Genomic DNA, 17,063 nt, shown 5'->3' with positions numbered 1-17,063 from the left:
GCTCAACTGTTTTGCATTCTTCAAATCTGTATGTTTTCACTTGACCTCAGATTTATAGGTTATAGCAAAACTATTATGTAACAGGGTTTTGTAGATGACAGTGGCAAATTAGTCACCTTTCTATCTTTTAGTATTTATTCAGACCCTATTGCCATAGTAACTGAGCTCTTCATAATTGTTAATGTATTAATCCTCAGAACATCCCCGTGAGGTACAGAAGTATTCCTGGTTCACCCATGAGAAACTGAATCCTAGGGAAAATGAGTGATTTATATGTAACCCTGCAAGCCAGTAGTAGCAGAGAGAGCCTCGTTCTTGCTCGGTGGAATAGTGCCCTCCTCATTGAACTGTCTATTCTCTGCCCAGCTTTCTGAAATGAATGAATTCTGGTGAAATTGGCTGCAGCCATCTGGAAGGTGCTCATTTGCATATAAGATCTCTGTGGCTGTCATTAATCAGCACATCAGGATTAATGAACTTTGAAGATACCAAGAAAAAGGAATGTATGGGCTGCTACTGTGTATTCTCAGTGGACCGAGAGAGATTTTTCTTCCTGTTTATCCTAATACCAGAAATTGGCTAGTTTTGGCTCTACTAATACTAATTCAATTAGCAATATGTGGCTCATATTTCTGTGCTGATTGAGCAGTTTGTAGTAGTTCTACATTTAAAGGTTGACTTTGACCGTTGAAACTTCTTAAGTTTGCCTTTGAATTTTTTTGTATTCAGAATGCTCTGGTATTTTTTGTTTTGTTTGCTTTTATTTTTTTATTTTTTAATTTATTTTTAGACAGAACATACTTCACGAACAGAAAGGAAAAGACGCGATTCATTCGGGATGTTTGACGGTTATGATAGTTGTAGTGAGGACACCAGCAGCAGCTCCAGTTCAGATGAGAGTGAAGAAGAGGTTGCTCCTTTGCCATCCAGTCTCCCAATCATAAAGAACAATGGACAGGTCTATACTTATCCAGATGGTAAATCTGGCATGGGTAAGTAAGTGATGCGTGAATACCAAGACTTTGTTTTTCAACCTATGCTGTGATTTCTGAGGGACCAGTCCCAAGTGTTTGTTGCCCTTGAAATTTGACCGAAATAGCTGAAGGGGAGTGGGTTGTTTGGGTTTTACAAAACTGTAATAAGATAGAATTTGAATCTTGCTGTCAGGAAAGAAATAGTTGATGAACATTTCCCCCCTTTTAATATGTGTTGTGTATAAAATTCACACAAGTATGTGTTCTCATGCGCATTGTTTTCGTGCTTTGAGCTCTTCTGTAAGTGTCATTCTGTTCTCTTACACTTGGAAGTATATCTACCCTTTATCTTGTTAATATATACAATATATAAAAATATTTCTTCCAATACTAGGAAAACTTCATTACCACTGATGCATGAAGCCTGTCAGTGTGTCCCTGTTCAATATTACCTAGCTATGAACTGCAGTTTACAAGAAAAATAAAAGGACAGGGAGGAGGGGAAAGATTGCTTTTGCCAATGGGGAAAAATATTTTGGACAAGATTATTAGTGATTAGCAGAGATTTCTCTGGGTAGAATTTTGGATTTGGTAGAAATGGATCGGTTTGGTGCCACCTACAGGACCTTTTTCATGCTGCCTTTGTTCTGAATTTTTACTGTGGCTTTTTTTACACCCCTAACATTTTGTTCTTTCTGCCCTCTGATTAGCTACATGCGAGATGTGTGGAATGGTTGGTGTCCGTGACGCTTTTTACTCTAAAACGAAACGCTTCTGCAGTGTATCATGTTCCAGAAGCTATTCATCGAACTCCAAGAAGGCCAGCATTCTGGCCAGACTTCAGGTAGCGGTACAGACACCATTTTCTTTATATACTTATTATAGTCTGTCTTTGTAAAATGTGTATGCTTGTAAAACTTGCATGATGTTTTTAAAACAACCAAGTCAACTTTCTAAACACAGTAAAATTGTCACATAAATGATTTCTAAGCCAAAATTCAAAACTATATCACTAATGAGCAAATTGCTTTGCTCAGCAGAGCAAATTACACAGAATATTGACTCCTTATTGCATTTCTGCTGCAGTGGTACACTTTTATTTGCAAGAAAAATATAATGTAATCAACAATTAGGCTATATATGTAGTGATTTGAAAATCCATGAGTCTCATCCCTAAGATACTTTCAGGCTTCAGAGAGAATAAAGGTTTATTTAGCACTGTTGTGTTTCCTTTTGAGGATTTTCTTAACTTTACAGTCTTACAAAATGGGATTTGAACTGTTCACCTAAAATATTAATCAAATAATCAGGAAAACATTTCTGTAACATTGAATAAAGGAACTGGACATGTCGAGAAATATTATATCCTATTTCATGCTCATTGCATATGCAACAAAGGCCAAGAAACTGTGCATTGATATAAATTAGATTTAAAAAATTCTTCCTTCTAACCTGCTTTCCAAAGATATCTTTTTTTTTTTTTTTCTAGGTAAAACAATGAGTATATATGTTCTTCAAATTGGAATACTAGTACAAACGTAATCTTTTAGGAGTTGTTTTCCTGTTGGTGTTTGAATGTCATTAATATTATAGGTAGTTTTGTGTACTTGGTCAACTTCCATACCATGTTGTGTTAATTTTAGTTAAATCTACCAGAGAAAAATATGTGATAAATTATTTTTAAAACTTAAGTGTTTTTTGTTGTTTTTTTTTTTTCCCCCCCACAGTGACTTTTTTCAAAAAAGTTGCATCAGAAATATGCTACAGATCTATGGAAATTTTCGGGTTGGAGTTTGGAAAGGCTTTATTTACTTAGCTTTTTGTTGTTGTTTTAGGGTAAACCTCCAACAAAAAAGGCTAAAGTTCTACAAAAACAACCATTGGTGGCTAAATTAGCAGCATATGCTCAGTACCAAGCAACTTTACAAAACCAGGCAAAGACTAAAGCAGGTAATGGCACATAAACATCTTATATCACTCAGAATTTGTTTTAGCTTTGTTTCATTAGCAGCTTCCTAAATGAAATAACTTTCTCTTAACAGCTGTCCCTGTGGAAGGCTTCAGCTGGGGTAACTACATCAATAGCAATAGCTTTACGGCAGCTCCTGTGACCTGTTTTAAACATGTAAGTATTTTTCAATGCATTAGTCTTTTGTGTGTGTTTATGTGCCTGCATGCATGAGAGAGAGAATCCCCATTAATTCTTGCATTTGTTTTTGCAAAACATGCATATCCAAACTTGTTTCCAAGCCTTGGAGTGTGAAACCTGTAAACTGTATGAGTATGACCACTTTTTAAGATACATATGTATATTTCTGTTTGTTCTTTGAATCATTCTGAATGCTCTGTCACACCCATGGTGCATGCTTTCACAAAGAAAAAAAATAAAAGGGGTCTTAAACACTTGTGAAATTATTTTTCAAATGTTCTGGGCACAAAATCATGCTATAGAGTATCAAACCAACTAGGTTTCATGCAATGCTAGATAATGTTATAAAATACTTCTTATACTGGAGCAAGCCCCAATCTATAGGAACTGATCTTTCCATTACATATTTGGGTTTGATATTTTTTTAATCTTGGTTTTTAGTCATTCTTCCTGTCAGTTGTGCTGCTAGGTACTGTAGAAATAAAGGAAAATTGAGCCTCTTCATAAATCTGAAATGAAAAAGTATACTTTTATTTGCATTATAATTATGAATATTCCAAACAAAAGGTCCTCATTCATTCTTGTCATGACAGAATGTAGCTTGGGGAATTAGGAAAATATTTATCAGCATTTGTCTTTAATGTGTTTGTTGAAATCCATTGATTATATGTTTAAAATACTGCCAGTAGTTTCTAGTGTAAAAGTATCTCTAAGTAAAAACTTTCACAGTTTCTTTTCTCAGCGTGCTGTTGTGTTTTTTTTTTTATTTTATTTCAGAAGCTAGTGTTTCAGCTTCTTACACAAGTTTTATTTTGCTCGAGATTATCTGCTGAAAATTTCAGTCAAAATAAACATTTTGCTTCACAGAAGCCCTTCATAAGGGAGAAGAGAGACACATTTTCTGGCCAGTTCTGGAATTCATGCTGAGCCCTGTCAATTCATAAATCAGTAGGAGTTGAGGGCTCTTGGCAGTTGGCACTTTCTGAATAGTACCCTTTATGCTTAGAGGCCTTAACTCCTGCCCAGAACAGAGCCTTGTATTAGTATAGATTCATGAATTTGTATCAAATTCCATGTGCTTAAGTAAGCATGTTTGCCCTTTCCTTTCACAATTATGTATGTGTTGTAACAAGTAATTTCATAAGTACATATCAAAAGGTGTTGTTTGATAATGTGACCTGTGCAATTATAACAGCAAATGCTTCATGCTTAATTAGGATACATCTACAATAGTGATACATTGGTAAATTAAGCTGTAACTTTCCATATGAAAAAGGAGTCAGATCTTCCTTTCTTACTGCTTCATTCATTGACCTGAATAGTACGCCAGTAATGTGAACAGGTACAATACTAATGTTCAGAATGGTGTTTCTTTACTCCCTACATTTTCCTTTTTTGTCGAAGTAAAATGCAACTGCTGCAGTCTCATTTGAAACTTCTACTTTTTTGGTGGATGTTATTTAGCTTTGGAATAGTGTGATTTACATTTACCCTTACTGTAGTTATTTCTATGAAAAGCATTATTTATTATACCAGTCAAAATCTGAAAACACATTAGTACCCTTTTCTTGTTAGATCCCTCTCTCTCTCTCTCTCCCGTTCTCTCTGTTGATAATTAAAATAAAAAATATTCCCTTTGTCTGTCTGGAAAGCTCGTTGCCATTTTTTCAACGTGATAGATTCTTTGATTTGTAAAACTTTGTATTAATTGACGTTTGTTTACAATATATATTATAGATGACATGCACGTTTTGTGTGTGTCCACAAGACTGAGTATATCAAGTTTACCCTGTCCAAGATAAAGGTGTAGAATTGACACTACAGTAAAATAATGATACATCTGCCCCTAAGTTTATTATTAGATGAATTATGTACCTGATTATTTATCTGCTTGGATATTTAATAGGGAACATTGGGATCAATGTTAAAGAAAACTTAAGCAAAATCCCATGTCTTACTCCCTTATTTGTTTGTTTATTCGTTTCATAACCCAGTGTACTTCAGTATTTCAGGTCTGGTGTAATTTTCCCAGATTTGCCATTTTCTTGTATAATGTGGGGAGTTATTTATTCTTCCATTTATCACATTTTAGAAACAAAATAATTGAAATTCTCTTCATTTCTTTTTCTGTACGAGAGGAATTAATTTCAGAGGCTTTTTTGATGCACTTTACGTGGCTTTTGCACTTCCTTGTTACCTTCATTCCAGACATCCTGACATTTCAGCCTTGACTAACACTAACGAAATTCACTAGCAATATTACTGCCATATCTGCTTTCTAGGTCAGTAAACTGAAATAGAGAAGCTGTTTTGTTTGTTATTTTTTTGTGCAGGAAGACTGTGGCAGAGCCAGAATTACAGTTTGTGCACCTTGCCTCTTTTTTATTTGCTGAATTTTTACTCTATTTTGTTATAATTTAGCAATATACATTGTGCTCTGTTTGCTATCTCCATTGGTAACTTGCATTCTGGTTTCATGATCTTAAAGTTTCTACTTTTTTTATACTTTTGCTTTTATTAGCTGAAAGCAAATAGTGATTTGAATCATGCATCAGTACTACTTAATGGTGCATTAACTTGTACATTAACAGTAATTATTCTTTTCCTACTCTGCTGGTGAGACACGTACTTTCTGAAGTTAAGTGTTTTATCGGTCTTTATTCCCGTTGAATTATATTCTGAGCTGAAGTATTTTTACTCTTTGTTTCTTTTGTTACTAAAAAAAAAATTATTTGGGAACATTTCCAGGATTTTGCACTAGGTGGCAGTGCTTTGCTTCTAGCTTTTAAACCATTACACACATTGTCTTCTCTGCATTACCTTTTGTGGGGTTAGAGTTTACACATGGTAGCAGCATTGTATCTTTATGCTTCAGGAACTGGTAGCATTTCTTTGACATGAAAATCCTGATTCCAGTTTCAAATCTGAAATCATGGCAGTATCGATGCCATCCAAAACCTTTAGAAGCAAATAATTTAACCTATGAGCTCTTTGTTCAGCTAAGCATGTGGGGATACTGAGCGCTCAGGCATTGCTTTCAAACCCTGTCAAACAGGACCTTCCTGATTGCAACTTACCTTGCAGAAAAGGCAGCTGCCGCTCACAGATAAACCCTCCCAGGTCATCTCCCGGAGCAGGAAGCGATGAAGCAGATCTTCCTTGTTTGGGAGTAACGTGAAGCGGATCTCTTCGTCATGAGTCTGAAAGGTAAATTTGTTCTTACCTGTAAATTATGGTTCTGCTAGTTCTTATTATGCCAATCCAGACTTCAGAGTTACCATTCCAGCCAGCAGATAAATCAAACTTGACACTTACATAGTGCTTTGATTTTTATTTTTCAAAGCATTGTGCGAATGTTAATTAATTGGACAAAGACAGAGAAGACAATAAGGAAGATGGCTGCTATAGCCCTGGTTTATCCAGTCTTCCTCCTGTAAGAATATTAAGAGTGAAAAAGGAAAAGATGTGCAGTATACCAGGTATACTGTAAACTATCACTTCAGGGCAGTAATGTTATCTGGCTTGTCAGTAATGATGCTACACAGGATGGCTTCCTTCTTCTAAAGGGTGAGCCACATGGATTGGTGTAGGAGAACTAGCAGAACCAATATTTTCACAGACAAGGACAAATTTAACTTTCTGCTATTTCCCTCTATACCAATCCACGTTCTAGAAATAAAAATATTTGTGACATTTCTATTATCGGTTGATGGGAGGAGAAGTGTTTTTCTATACTTTTCCTCTGAATCAACTGAATAGATGAGCAGGCAGTAAAATATTTTTTAATGTAGTGCAGCTGGATTAGGAAATTATTCAGCACTGCTATTTTTGATTGTTTGGACTCATCTGTATCTCTATACAAGGCAACAAGATTTACTAAAATATGCAATTTGAAAAGTTTATTTCCCCATTTCAATTCAAAAAGCTACAAATCTCAATTTAGAGATGATAGTGAATATGCAATAGGACTTGATTAAGAAGCTGCATCTGCATGCTTTGTACATGAAAATAAAGCATCAGCTTGCAAGTTTTCTTTCTGTCTGCCAGATGGCAGAAATGAGCTCTCCAGTCTAGACTGGTGTAGATGGGACATAGCAGAACATGAAGAGACCAGGCTTCAAGAATAAGAAATTTGCATACTTGCTCGGACTAACTTTAATAGGTTAAAACTTGTTTTAAGTTTTGCATGCCTAGCCTCAAATATTTCTACAAGTGAATGGTATCCCCTTTTAAGATAACTTTAGTCTTTAGAGCTACTAGGTGGCCATTGCTGATTGCCAGCAAAATTCCAGTATTGCAATTACCAATCGTTTAGGCAGGATTAGTCCAGTTTTCATCTCCTGTGGCTCACAGCCAAAAATCAGTGAAGTTAGAGGCTATTCCCAGTGAGCTGTGAAATTCTCTATGTTTGCAAAGAACCTTGACCTTGTAAATGAAACACAGCCTTAGAATACAATACGTAACCAGGGGTTCCTTTAACTGTCCCTGTATATGGACATTGAACTGATCAGAATTTACTTTTGTCAGAATAGATTACATTTGATATACCTGTTGTTTTAAAATAGCCAAAATCTGAATCTTCCCGTTCTTAGTGGTCTCTAGCTTAGACTGGCTCAACTTGTTACTGTTAACTTTAGCTGAGTAACTTTTAAGGTATTCAATTCTTTAGCACTGTGCATTTCTTGTATCTCTGCTATACCATCTTTGGCTATCTTTCATGATGCTCTGTTCAACAAAACATTCTTCCTGGCAGAGCAAACTAAATGTTGTTTTTTGTTTCCAGTTTCCTAGGTTCCTTAGGAATTCGTCAAGTTTCTATTTCTTTTTGTTATTAACACATTAGGCTAAGCTTTCAGGACAGTGTATGTGTTTCCCTTCATTATTCATTAAAAAGTGAACCTCGGCCTTCTGTTATTTTAATTTATTATTAGAATAATTACTTGCAGATGATATGAAAGCCTGTTCTTGTGAGAGGATCTGAACCAATAGGTGATAAAACCCACCATAATAAAACTTCAGAATAGACTCAAGGAATAACTTGTAAGCATTTTTCGTGCACATTACTGATTTACAGAATATAAAGATTTTTCTGTCTGTGGCACAAGTATGAATTTGAAGTGCCATAATTTTCTGCTAATAGAGTTGAAGAGGAGTTACATCGTTCTCACTAAAATCAGTAGGTAGCACCTAGTTGAAACATAATGGAACAAAGCTGATCTCTGAGCATATACAGTGTGTGCTTGTGCTTTACAGGTGTTTAAACTTGGAATCCTAAAGCTGGTAGGAAATACACAGTGATTGTAGCATAGCAGAACTACACATAAGCTTTAAATAAATATCCAAATTAGGTTTTCATTGATTATTTTCTAACCATGTTTGTCTTATGTATATCAATTGTCATATTTTATTTGAAAGTTACTCACAAAACACTAATATGACTTAAAAAAAAATTATTATTTTCATGTGCTATAAATAAAGTGGTGAACTGTTCACTTTCCCCCCCCTACCTTAAACGTTAGGCACCTATGGGGACATGCTGGGGTGATATCTCAGAAGGAGTACGAGTGGAGGTTCCAAACACGGACTGCAGCCTACCTACCAAAGTCTTCTGGATAGCTGGAATTGTAAAATTAGCAGGTGAATATATTTTAATTGAAATTATTGAAATACTCAAAATAATTCTGTGAAGGGAGCTGATACTATAGTCAGTAGTCACCTGGTTAGTAGAATATCAGCACTAGTTAGGGTGTCAGTGCTGTATTGCTAGGTTACATGTTATAGCACTATCACTGTCACACTTTCACAGTAGCTTCAAAGAGAGTTGAAAGCATCTGGTTTTTATATTGCTGGAATTCACTAAAAGCAGTGCCAGATGAGAGGATAAGCAATTGTATGATAGCAAGCCTTGTTTAAAAAAAAAAAAAAAAACTTGGTTAAAAGTAAAATTAAAAAATCAGGGTTGTATAGCTAAAATACAAAAAGCACAGACTGTGGGTAAAGAAACAATTATTTCTCAATATATAATTTCTAAAAGTTTATAGTACAATAATTTTAATTTTATTTAAAATATGATAACATAGAGCAATGTGCCTTAAGAATAATGTTCTAGAAAAAGTTCTGGTCTAGAAAATCCAATGTAATTTATACTGAGTAAAGAAATACTAATATTTTTTTTTATATTATTGTTTTATTTCAGGCTACAATGCTCTGCTAAGATATGAAGGCTTTGAAAATGATTCAAGCCTTGACTTCTGGTGCAACGTTTGTGGGTCTGATATCCACCCGGTTGGTTGGTGTGCTACCAGTGGAAAGCCTCTAGTCCCTCCTCGAAGTATGTAAATAGTAGCCTCACTGATTGCTATAATTAAAAAGTCTTTTCTTAATAAATTTGCTTATGGTTCTGATATCCAAGTGTTTCTTTGTTTTTTTACCATTATAATGATTTCAACAGTTAGAAATAAATCATTAGATCTGTTGGAAAAATAAGGATTTGGCTTGCAGTGAAAGTGTTTCTTGTGGTAGCTCCTCTGGTACAACGTAGTTTTTAAGATCAAGGTGGAAGCAGTTAGCTAATCAGTGATGTGAACATGCACTGATTTATATCTATATTTTGTTACTAAATACTTTGCCCTGACATACCCATACATTTAATCTTGGGTAGCATTTATTCTCTAAAGAGGTTTTTGTCATTATTTTCATTCAGGCTTTTTAACAGTCATCTAGGATTTCTTCTTTACATATTCCAGACTATAACATTGTCTCTAACGGACACAATTAAAAATCAGTGGCTTATTTTGTCCCCTTCATTTGCAACAGCCATCCAACACAAATACACAAACTGGAAAGCTTTTCTAGTGAAACGACTTACTGGTGCCAAAACACTTCCTCCTGACTTTTCTCAGAAGGTAAGGCTGATGCAATATCAATGATGTACTGTGAACAAAATTGCAGCACAGAGTGAAGAGCTGAAATATTTTACAATGGCACAGTAGCTCCTTTTGTAGTGAAGATGATAAAGTAGTTTCTTCACTTGAAACAGTTTTCCTGGGTATCTATTCTTCGTTTACCCCCACACTTGTCAATGTGATGCTGTTTGGAAAACTGTTTCCTCTAACAGAAGTAATTTTCTTTTAGAAATTAGTTAGTCTACTTAATTTTAAAATACACCAATTAAAAAAAAAAAGTGCTAATAAGCTACCCTGTGATATAAGAAAAAATAAATCTGATCTAATTCAGCAGTGGTTTTTATTGTGCACTGTTACAAGAAACTAAGCAAAATTAGTTAATATAACACATTTCTAGATGCAAAAAAAAGATGCTTTTAATATTTTTCATCTGCACTAGATTAGATTTCCTGTTTTTAAGTTGTATGGCAGCTGCCTATATGGTATGCTCTAAGTTAACTTAATTATTATGAGATGGTACATAGATTTTAGTAGGAATATAGGAAGTATTGTTTTGTTGTCTTAACATTGCATCTAATAACCTCACCCACCTCGTTTTTTTCTGAAGGTGTTCATTTGTATTTAAAAATAGGCTCTGTTGGAAGCCAAATTAAGTTGGCAAAGTCTTGAGGCAGGATAACATCTATTTCCATTCTGTTCCTTTCTTTTTGGTATATGATGAAATGTTTGTACGTGGTCAGTTTTTATTATGTTTGAACATTCTTTTTCATGCCTCATAATAATTTTAATTCTGTGTTTAAAGATGCCAAAGCAAAAGGGTTTTATGTTGTTAAAATTGTTACTCAAGGTAATTTTATTCATTGTTATTAACTGAACAAACTTTCATTAAGTCAAAAGAATTAATTTAACCTTTATGAGAGCTGTGTTAAGGCTGTACTTGATAAAAGTTACACCATTGTAGGATATATTCTAATTAGTCTTGTGAAAATGTTACATTTTGGCAACAAAATACAAGAGAAATTCATTCGTGTCATTTCTCCAGGTGGATTAAGAAGTTACTTGAATTAAAGGGAAAATGCTTTGATGTGCTTTAACAGTAGAAGACAGATGACTAAACTGAAACATTTTTACATAATTTCTTTTTTCCATTTTAAGGTGTCTGAAAGTATGCAGTATCCGTTCAAAACTTCCATGAGAGTAGAAGTTGTTGACAAAACACACCTTTGTCGAACAAGGGTAGCGGTTGTAGAGAGTGTCATTGGGGGACGGTTAAGATTGGTATATGAAGAAAGTGAAGACAAAACTGATGACTTCTGGTGCCATATGTACAGTCCACTCATTCATCACATTGGTTGGTCTCGAAGTATAGGACATAGATTCAAAAGATCTGGTAAGCCTTTTGGATTTCAGAAGTGTCTTTGGGGGCAGTATTGACTTGGAGAAACCTGACTTAAGCAACACTGCCACTTCATAAAGCTAATAAAACTAGCTTTAGCAATTATCTTTAAAAGTACATAAAATGGGGTATAGGAACTTTTAACAGTTATACTGTCATTCAAGATTTTCAGTTAAAAGTACAACTAGCGTTTTCTACAGTGTTGAAAAAGCCATAAGTTTTAGTTGAGTATAGTATATCAATATCTAGAGGGCTTCAGTCTTAAGTAGTGGTTAACAAGTTGTCTCTGCAGGAAAACCTTGAGCTGCAGTATTCAAGCACAGTATCACTTTTCATGCTGATACCTGGAATTGCACTGTCCTGCTCCACTAGTTTCTCTGTGTTTGTCTGTTATACGCTACAACATGAACAAGTATCCTATGGGATACGATTTTTTCCCCACTCAAGTTTAAGGACTATTTTTTTTTTTTTTTTTTTTTTTGAAAGATTTTGTGGTTTAGAAATTTTTGGGAAGGGAAGATAAAACAGTATAATAGATGATACATGGTTAAGACCCTTATTATCTAAAACACAAAAGTGGCTGTAGTTTGAAATATTTAAGGCTTCTAAATTGAAAAAAAAAAGTCTGTTTTTGAATCTTTCCCTGTTGCACTGTGACTGTGTCCCTTGTCTGAAAGAGAATTTCTGTAAAACAATTCACAAGGCATCCCTTCAGGACAGTTTTAGCACTTAAACTTTTACTGAAACTCATTATAAATAAGAGTAGTTAGAGAAATCAAGAACAGTGCTATTTCCTAAATATAATGTCTCTAGTGGGGTTTCAGGGATTCAGCAGCTGGCAAAAATCAGTTATGTATATGGAATGATTAGACATAATTGTATACAAAATTATATGTAATTACATAAATGTAATTTTCTGTCATAACATAGCTCAGAGAGGTTAACTTGCCTTTTTTTTTTTTTTTTTTGCAAAAGCATCTATTTATTAGTAGCAATTTGGTGATGTAATTGAGCTGTCTTGTGAACACTGGATTTTATTTCTTTTTTCCATAAATGAGGTTGTGTTAGAGTTTTTTCAGGTAGAAGTCAATGAGGAAAGCAGAGTATGTCCCCCAGGTTTTTATAGTGATCTTACCATAAACTGTGGGCCTCCCACACTAATAAGGTGATTGCTTTCTAGTAGTTCACATATTCAGAGAAAAACATACTTTTTGCTCTACTAACAAAACCTCCAATTAACATGTACTCTTATTCCTTGTAGATATTACAAAGAAACAGGATGCACATTTTGATGCACCCGCACACTTATTTATGAAGGTGAGTCTGCTAGCAAGAGCAGTCTTTTCTCTGAGTCAGTCGAGGACCTTTAGTTCCTGGTATTTATAAAAATAGACCTGAAACTACTGTGTTTAAGTCCTGGAAATATGCCGAGAAAAATCACTGGTGTTTTTTATTCATACAGTTAACTCATTTGACCTTCTTAACATAAACAGAGGTGACAGTACAAGTATTTTAATCTGTTCTTTTGACTGTGTGTGGTTTTATATTGTTCAAAGCTTATTAGGTTCTTAGCTTCTGATGCTGTTACCTGATTTTTTTATTATTCTTTTTTTAGGTAAAAGAGGTTGACACAGCTGGAGAATGGTTTAAAGAAGGAATGAAATTGGAAGCTATAGACCCCTTAAACCTTTCAGCAATATGTGTGGCAACTATTAGAAAGGTAAGAAAACAAACGTGTGTATGGGGAAGATGGACAGGAGTCTGTTTTTCATTTACCTTTATTCAGGTTTGAAACAAAGAAAAAATAAATTAATTTTTTATTGAATGCATCCATTAATTGTTTATATGCAAGTACTATGAAAAGGAATATACTCATGTAACTTTTTCATTTTTGATCTCTGGAAATTCAGCCTTATCTTTAATTTGGATGTAATAGCTTGTGAGATTAATTTTCAGGACAGTCTTCTGCTAACTATCTTAAAAATTTTGCAATTCCGTTCCAAAATGAAATAAAGCCTCATCTTGCTTACTTGCTGAAGGCTACGAAGACACTTCAAGGATGATCTTTTCTTCCTAGCATAGTTGAAAAGGACCCCATACATGCAATATTCTTACTAAAAGGGGGAAAAAAAAAATAAAAAGTAGCTGAGCAGCCTAGAATAACCTTACCAATGATTGTGGTAATTATTTTGAATCTTTTTTTTTTTTTATTAATAGTGTGCAGAATATCCTTACAGGTTAGAGTAAACTGAATTATAAAGCTTTAAAAGTAGAAGTGGTGTTCAGAGAAATAAACAAACTAGAGCTCAGTGAAAGGAAATATTCATCTCATAACTTTGCAGTTAACAAAGGTACATTTGACAATAGCATACACCATCGTGGAGACAGGTATGATTTTTTTGTTTGTTTTATTATAATTGAATGTTCTTCTAAGTATTTTCATTATTACTCAGTTATTTTTTCACTCTTGAAACATGGCATGCTTTCTTTCTAGCCTTATCACACAGTTAAAGGTATTTAATGTAAAATTTTGTTTTTCTTTACAAAGGTTTTAGCAGATGGCTATCTTATGATTGGGATTGATGGCTCAGAAGCAGCAGATGGGTCTGATTGGTTTTGTTACCATGCCACTTCCCCTTCTATTTTCCCTGTTGGTTTCTGTGAAATTAACATGATTGAACTAACTCCACCCAGAGGTACATATAGCATTCTGACCACATTTTACTTTGAATATTTTTTCAGTGATATTGTATGTGCCATATGCTTTGTTTCTTAATTCAGTCTACAAAATTCATGTCACTTTTTAGGACTCAAGTCAGAAACAAATACAACAGCGTAACTTCAAAGTAATCTTAAAACAAAGAAAAACTTTAGTTTAGAAAAAGTGAAATTGAACATCTGTATAAATCACTGACTAAAATCTCCTCTTGCTGTCATAAATTGAGGATAGCCACTTGAATAGTATAGCCATGAAGTGAATGGGAAGTGTAAATATGTTAGTCACTGAGCAGTTCATAATGTGTCATTGCTTGGGTTGTCCTGACTGCCAGAGGATTAACAAACATTGTTAAATTATCTCAAGTTTAGGTTAATTGATGACAACGACAGGAAATTTCTAGGAATATGCACAAACTTGAACTTCAGGGAAGTAGCCTTTAGAGCTGTATGCTTCATAATCCCTACTGTAAGGAAAAAGCTGTCTGTCCACTAGCATATGTGCCTATAGAAATATCTTACTGCCTTCATCTTTCCATTTTATTATCTTGCTCCAGCAATTTATAAAGAGGATTGCAATTAGGTGTGTCACAGCAAATGATTTTTATGGATTTTTTCCTTCATTTTCCTTCTTGCAGGCTTCTATTTATATTTACTGAATGATTTTCTAGGTAACTACACACGAAGAAAATAATTTCATATCATTTTCATTACTGCACACTAAAGGGTTCCTTAAGTATTTGTAAACTGCAGTTAGACAGATTTACTGTTTTTTCAGTCAGCTCATTTAGTGAATTTATTGCATAAGAATTCATGGGCATGATCACTCCTCAAAAAATGTGCTGCAGGAGTCCCTTGCAATAATAATCATTGTTGCATGGGGAAAAAGTGTGTATATCAATATCACTTAGTTTAGAAATAAATGCATTAAATGGTACAGAATAGAAAACATTCCCTTTTATGATGACCTCCTTTTTACACTTCAAACATTATTTACACAGTGTGCAAATTGTATTATTTACACCTTACCATACTACTGTTTTTTTGTATTGTGGCAACTTTTTTACCTACATGTATTTTTTCCCCTTTTATTGCAGTTTTCCACAACAGTCCTGTATCGTCTGCTGAGAGACGATTTAAAATCACACATGCATTAATCTAAATGTCATTTGAAAGAGGAGTTAGGAGTAAAATACAGACCATAAAATTCATTAATATACTTAAGCATTTTGTTACTGATTTAATAGGATCAAAATGACCAGAGTTTTAGTTCTTATGATGTATATTCCACTCTTGACATTATGAGCTAGAAAAGGGAGTTTCTTAAATCTGACTACTTTAACACAGACCACATGCACGTGTCTCTGTGTGGTGAGAAGTAAATTAAAGGGCTCGTATACAGATATGTTGGTCTAGCCAGAGGAACTGTACATAAATGAGAAAAGTATTAGCACGCAAAAAGTGATATATTACTACCATTACCAATTGCTAGCTATCCAGCTACATCTATTCACGCAGATACCACATGCCTGATGTGAACACCCTTTTTCAAATTACAGTTAGCTATGTGGATAACTTAAATGAGTTGATATGAAGTTACTGGACTTCTTGTTTGTAAGCTCATTCCTTCCAAACATCTTGATCCCTTGCTGAAATCAGCAGAAGCTGAAGATGCTTAGACACTTCTAAGGCTGAGATTGTATTTTGTGTTGTGAGTGGCAGCTACCTGTTGAGTCTGGCCCTTCAGTACTGAGCTGTGACTCAGTGGGAGCTCTCTACCCACACTCAAATGAGATGAAAGCATTTCCCATAGCTTTCTCCCCATGCTATACCCAATGCACCATGGTTGTTCAGAATGTCCAACATTGCATGCTACCACAAAGAAATCTTTCAAGCTGTTGTTGCTACAAGAGTTAGAATTTGAGAATCTAAGCAGCTGTAGGAGTTGCAAACAAACAGAAAACCAAACAAACCAAAGTAAAACCAAACAAACAAAGAAGTCCTACATCTTTTAGGCATGTTCATTAGATGAACAAAATCTGAATATAAAAGAAATTTTCTTACCTTTACAATAGCTTTTAAGATTGGAAAAAAAATCTTGTAATTTATCCTATTCTTGCTATCTTTAACCTCATTATTTAAGTTTTAAAATATCTCTACATGTTCTTACAAGTCTGTTCCTAACGCATCAAATTTTTCAATAGTGGAGCTCTTTCCCCACAGGAAAGACACTGGATGTGCTTAATTACATGATCTGTTCTGGGTCATTTGTGTGGGGCTTGTAGAGATCAAGGATCTACGTGGACAGAAAGCTTCAAGTGTGAATGATTAATCTTAACATCAAATGACACTTTCTGTATTATCTAGAAGTTCATTCATCTTTGTTGCAAATGGGCAGTGTCCGGTTGATTGTCTTGTCCCTTAGACGAAAGCTCAGAGAGTGGAAGTTTCTGATGTTAATATTTTGCTTCTTTGTTGTCTTTTTAGCCATAACACAGTGCCAATATACTGTTCTTGTTGATGTTTCAATGCGTGAAGTTTGCAGTTGATGTATGAAAATGTTGTTTAAAATTCACAGGGTATGCAAAACTCCCTTTCAAATGGTTTGACTACCTCAGGGAAACTGACTCAATAGCAGCACCTGTAAAGCTCTTCAATAAGGTAATAAATATTATGCATGTGTATTTGAAGTGCAGTTAGTATTTTCTTTAGATTTGTCTGCGTACTCCATGGGATTGACCCAGTTCTTTGAGCAGAATTGGGGAAAACTAGGGCAACAGGGACTCTTTAGAAATAGGAACCGTTTGAGTATAGTAAGCTTGAATATTTCTGAAATGTTAAATACAGGGCAACATGAAACTTCATAAATGATATTTGCTTTGAGTGTGCTTTACTCATGTGTAAACGTGATATAACGTGATATA

The 17,063-nt window shown here is 34.5% G+C and overlaps 1 protein-coding gene across 12 annotated transcripts in view; it reads left to right on the top strand.

Annotated features, from left to right (window-relative positions):
- The window catches only part of MBTD1 (mbt domain containing 1), a 35,289-nt gene that overhangs the window by 6,546 nt on the left and 11,680 nt on the right, over nt 1-17,063 (top strand). For 8 of the 12 annotated variants that reach the window (XR_003501258.3, XR_011804127.1, XM_027471698.3 and 5 more), the window contains 12 exons: nt 791-992; nt 1,685-1,824; nt 2,810-2,924; nt 3,017-3,099; nt 8,643-8,760; nt 9,320-9,454; nt 9,940-10,028; nt 11,184-11,418; nt 12,686-12,741; nt 13,040-13,144; nt 13,973-14,120; nt 16,718-16,800. Coding sequence is in view for 10 of the 12 variants with exons in the window: in XM_027471698.3 (XP_027327499.1) it covers nt 791-992; nt 1,685-1,824; nt 2,810-2,924; nt 3,017-3,099; nt 8,643-8,760; nt 9,320-9,454; nt 9,940-10,028; nt 11,184-11,418; nt 12,686-12,741; nt 13,040-13,144; nt 13,973-14,120; nt 16,718-16,800 (1,509 nt within the window). In the remaining 2 variants the exon portion in view is untranslated. Of the gene's footprint in view, nt 1-790; nt 993-1,684; nt 1,825-2,809; nt 2,925-3,016; nt 3,100-6,201; nt 6,331-8,642; nt 8,761-9,319; nt 9,455-9,939; nt 10,029-11,183; nt 11,419-12,685; nt 12,742-13,039; nt 13,145-13,972; nt 14,121-16,717; nt 16,801-17,063 lie in introns of those variants that run through there. The other 4 variants (XM_027471701.3, XM_027471706.3, XM_027471699.3 and 1 more) reach the window with 3 other exon arrangements.

Source organism: Anas platyrhynchos, chromosome 19 (genome assembly GCF_047663525.1).
Source record: "Anas platyrhynchos isolate ZD024472 breed Pekin duck chromosome 19, IASCAAS_PekinDuck_T2T, whole genome shotgun sequence".
Taxonomy (NCBI): Eukaryota; Metazoa; Chordata; class Aves; order Anseriformes; family Anatidae; genus Anas; species Anas platyrhynchos.
This window is presented reverse-complemented; position numbering and strand designations above follow the sequence as displayed.